Source organism: Pygocentrus nattereri, chromosome 29, assembly GCF_015220715.1.
Source record: "Pygocentrus nattereri isolate fPygNat1 chromosome 29, fPygNat1.pri, whole genome shotgun sequence".
NCBI lineage: Eukaryota > Metazoa > Chordata > Actinopteri > Characiformes > Serrasalmidae > Pygocentrus > Pygocentrus nattereri.
The window spans coordinates 3,230,934-3,235,933 of record NC_051239.1 but is presented as its reverse complement, the minus strand read 5'-3'; the positions used below and the strand labels follow the sequence as shown (position 1 = coordinate 3,235,933).

At 43.1% G+C, this 5,000-nt stretch overlaps 1 protein-coding gene across 2 annotated transcripts in view; it reads left to right on the top strand.

Annotated features, from left to right (window-relative positions):
* ipo11 (importin 11) overlaps positions 1-5,000 on the top strand; it is a 123,111-nt gene that overhangs the window by 51,508 nt on the left and 66,603 nt on the right. For both annotated transcript variants that reach the window (XM_037536187.1, XM_037536188.1), the window contains exon 16: positions 3,572-3,698. In XM_037536187.1, the coding sequence (XP_037392084.1) occupies positions 3,572-3,698 (127 nt within the window). The remainder of the gene's footprint in view (positions 1-3,571; positions 3,699-5,000) is intronic.

The window sequence follows — 5,000 nt, the reverse complement described above, 5'->3', positions numbered from 1 at the left end:
GCAGGAGCTGATAACGGGAGGATTGATGAGCTGCAGTGGACTCTCGCTGGTCTATCGCTCCATCATGCTCTCTCCTGCTCCCGCTCCGCTGCTCTGAGGGCGCTTTGTGTTGATTAAAGCGATAGTTAAGCGGTTTCTCAGAATCCCGTACGGCACAGTCAAGGCAGAGTGTGAATAAGTGAACACCTCCTCTGCAGAGACGCTCCTGCGGAACATTTCAGGACGTGGTTACTGCCTTTTTACTCAACATACTGAGAGAGAAATAAGACCTAAAACCTGGCATGTGCACAAACTAGAGTTCCGACAGTTTGGGTATTTTGACAGTTCTACAGAAACGTCCACTGTTCTGTCCGCCCATACGGGTCACTGGTGTTCCTCATCATAAAGGAAACACCAGAGACGTTTTTAATGATCAAGGCTTTTTACAGAACATCAAACCACACGCTGTCCATCAGGGAACGTCCACTAAAATATGGAATTTAATCCATTTAACATTTCCAGCATTTAGCAGACTTACAGGAAGAGCTTCATCTGTCTAGAGAAAGTCTCTCTGCTAGTTACCAGTAGGTTAGAGAGAAAGACGGTCCTGAGCTCAGATACTGATAGAGACACAGTCACTGTAGATACAGAGAGAAAAGGAGCAGAGCTGAACACAGAACAGTGCAATACAATACACTACACTGCACTACAACACACTACACTACACTACAATACACTACACTACAATACACTACACTACACTATAATACACTACACTGCAATACACTACACTATAATACACTACACTGCAATACACTACACTGCAATACACTACACTACAATACACTACACTACAATAAACTACAATACACTACAACACACTACACTACAATACAATACACTACACTGCAATACACTACACTGCAATACACTACACTGCAATACAATACACTACACTGCAATACACTACACTGCAATACACTACACTATAATACACTACACTATAATACACTACACTACAATACACTATTATACACTACACTACAATACACTACAATACACAGTGCAATACAATAAAATATAATATATCAGTGCAATACAATATGTTGCAATCAATACGTAACTCTGGGCTGATTTAAGTGCTGTGTAAAGAGACGGTCTTCAGTCTGCGTTTGAAGGCCGTGAGACACTCCGCTGTTCGGACAGCCAGTGGGAGTTCATTCCACCACCTGGGCTCCAGTACAGAGAACCGTCTCGACGCTCATCTTCCATGCACCTTGAAGGATGGCGGGTCAAGCCGAGCTGTACTCGAAGCTCGAAGGGCTCGTGGTTCAGTTCCAGATTTCACCATTGCCATCAAGTCGGTAGGGGCTGGTCCATTTCTGGCTTTGTAGGCCAGCATTAGGGTTTAAATCTGATGCAGCTACAGGAAGCCAGTGAAGGGAGCGCAGCAGTGGGGTGATGTGGCTGAACTTGGGCAGATTGAAAACGAGCCATGCTGCCGCATTCTGGATGAGCTGCAGAGGCTTTATGGCCGCATGGGAAGACCAGCCAAGAGTGAGTTGCAGTAGTCAAACCTTGAGATGACCAGATACTGCACTAGCACCTGGATGGCCTCTCGGGTGAGGAATGGTCAGGTCCTTCGGATGTTGTAGAGGAGAAACCTGCATGACAGAGTCAGGTTCGCAATGTGAGTCGAGAACGATAACTGGCCATCCAGAGTCACACCAAGACTTCTCGTCTCTACAGACGGAACAATCAGAGAGTTCTCGGATGAGACGGTGAGATCATGATGAGGACATGTAGTTGCAGGGATGAGTATCAGCTCAGTCTTGCTGGGATTGAGCTTCAGGTGGTGAGCTGCCATCCATGAAGAGATGGCAGACAGACATGCTGAGATGCCACTGGAAACCTGTGAAACAGAGGGAGAGAAAGAAAAAATTAGTTGAGTGTCATCAACATAACAGTGATAAAAGAAAAGCCATGAGAAGATATTACATCACCAAGAGAGCTAGTGTAAAGAGAAAAGAGAAGAGGACCCAGGACCGAGCCTTGTGGGACACCAGTGGAGAGCCTGCATGGAGAGGATATGAACCCTCTCCATGTTACCTGATAAGAGCGATCCTCCAGATAGGACTTGAACCACTTCCATGCAGAGCCAGTGATTCCAAGGTTGGTGAGGAAGTCCAGAAGGATCGTATGGTTGACTGTGTCAGAAGCTGCTGAGAGATCAAGAAGGATCAGGACAGATGACAGTTTGGCTGATCTTGCTGACTGGAGCTTCTCCGTCACTGCTATGAGGGAGTTTCTGTAGAGTGCGCTGGTTTGAAGCCAGACTGGTTGGGGTCCTGGAGCTGGTTCTGTGTGAGAAAGAGAGAAAGTTGATTATAGACTGCACGTTCAATAACTTTTGAAAGGAAAGAAAGAAGTGATACCGGTCTGTAGTTGTTGACATCAGAGCTGTCCAGCATGGGTTTCTTCCATTTGTGTTCTGTTTTTCCACAGTGACCTCAGAATAAAGTCGGTCACACCAGTGACATCAGCTAAAAGCTTCATATGAGATCATGAGCTGAATGAGAAGATCTCTGAGAGCTGAGAGACACAGTGGACTCACCATGAGCTTTTCTTCATAGATCCTCAGACAACAGGTCAAAGGAGGTCGAGTGACGTCATCGGCGTGACTTTTATTTCAAAATAAGAGACGCAGAACACCAGTGACACGACTCCTGGGGACTTTAATTATATATTTTATAAGATTTATGTGGCTTTTGTTTCATAAATCATAGATTTCCGCAGTCATGTAGAGATTATTGTAGTTGAAATTGCAGAAAAATGTTTTTTCTTCAAAATTTGTCCTCTGCCTTCACACGCGACTGTGGGGACGAGCTCTTCTGGGGTGATTGGAATTCTATAGGATTGATTTATAAACCAGTGTTGATCAATTGAGGCTCAGGAAGGTGGAGTTGTTAAAATAATTAGTTTTATTCTAAAATGTAAATAAATTGTGACCCTGTCATGTTTTTGAAGTGTAATATATCTGTAAACGCTGGGGACACAGTGAACGGACGTTTCTGTAGAATGACCCACGTATTACTGTATAGTAATAAAAGGATTTTGAATGTTAGTGAACCTGGTTGTGTAGATGAACAGTGGTGTATCACTCCGGGGGTCCTTTCTCTTTTAAAAAGAGCCATATTTAACAGCTGGACTTGTTTAATGTACAGTAAAGTGCAGAGGACATGTCATATTTAGCTGTGTCTCTGTAGACGACGTGTTTTACTCGTTAAAATCATCACCAACAGGCAGGTGTTCAGATCTTCATGCAAACGACTGAATATCGAATAATCGCCCTGCTGACTAATATCAAAAGTCTTATTTTACGTTATTTCATAGATCTTTAGTCTCTTTGTGTATTTCATATTATACATATTGAGATATTGTCACACTTATCTCTCTCATTGATTTTACGTTTTTATACCTCTGTAAAAGATTAATTAGTATAAGTTATTAAAAACACCTGCTACTGTAATTTTGGCACAAACAGAAATAAACACAGTCGTAACGTAAACAAACTGTGTTTGTGTGTGATCAGGTATAAGCTGATCCGGAGGAGGGTCATCTGGCTGATCGGTCAGTGGATCGCAGTCAAGTTTAAGCCCGAGTTGCGCCCCCTGCTGTACGAGGTTATACTCACTCTCCTGCAGGACCCTGACCTGGTGGTGAGTAAATCACACAACACAGTAAACAGCGCAGGGTCAGAGACCCTCGGCGTCAGTTCCACCTCCAGGTATTTACTGTACAGGAGACGTTTGTGAGGAGATTAAATATCAAATCATTCATTTTCTTATTGAAACAGAGTCAAAGGAAAAAAACTGAATTAAATAAATGTTGGGGGTCTCTGACTTTTGCACAGCCCTCTGTAACACCGCACACACAGCACTTTGATTTTAGTCAAATCTAGTCTGTTATAAAAATGTCTGACCTAAATGATCAAATAAAATGATTAATTATAATAACACGATTAACTAAATCAACGAAGAGAAACTACACAAGCAAATTAATGATCTATATTTGACTAGAACAACTAAGAAGGCAGTTTAAGCAACTGGACCAGCTGAAACTGCCCAAGCGTGGATGATCGACTGAAATAATTGTGGTAAATAGTGAAGCAGTAAGTGAAACGTTGGCGTTAAATGAAGAAAGAGCTTCGTTCCTCTGCTGAGAGTCTTCAGTCACTAACCTGACAGGGCGACAGGGCTGAATCTCGTCAGGGCTCCCGTTTATCGACTGCTTTCTTTATTGAGGAACATGTTGACTAATCACTCATTGGGTCAGATCAATACTGCCACCTTCAGTAAGGTGTGCGGAGATTGGCTGCCTTCTGTCTGAAGATCATTAAAGTGTCCGCTGTTTCGCAGAGCAGACAGATTAGGTCCTGCTTATAGCCTTTAATATGGGCATCCACATTTACTCAGTGCTGTATCGGAGTTCCACAGGGCTCTGTTCTAGGGCCACTGCTAGATAGATAGATACTTTATTGATACCGAAGGAAATTTAGCAGCCAGTTGCAGACGCACAACACTGTACAGTAACCGTAAACGGGTGTAGACATATAACAGAATAAATAAACCAGATCCTGTCTACAGGTATATATACAAATAGAAAATACCACAGTCTGTGATAAAATCTATAACCTGAGAAGAGATTTAGTGCAATAATGACTGTACACAAATGTACAGATGACGGCGTATAATGACCACAGAATGAAAATGTGCATGAATTATACCCAATTAAGTGTCCAGATGTGCAAGATGCGCAATGAGCTATGCAGAAAGTGCAATATGTGTAGTGCGCTGTCTATATGAGAGATGAATAGATAAACACAGGATAAGTATGAGATTCAGATTCAGCCCCCCCCCCTTCTCTGCTGGTCCCACTGGGAAGAGTTGAAGAGCCTGATGGCTCTGAGGACAAAGGATCTCCTGAATCTGTGGGTTGAGCAGCTCTGTGACAGCAACCTG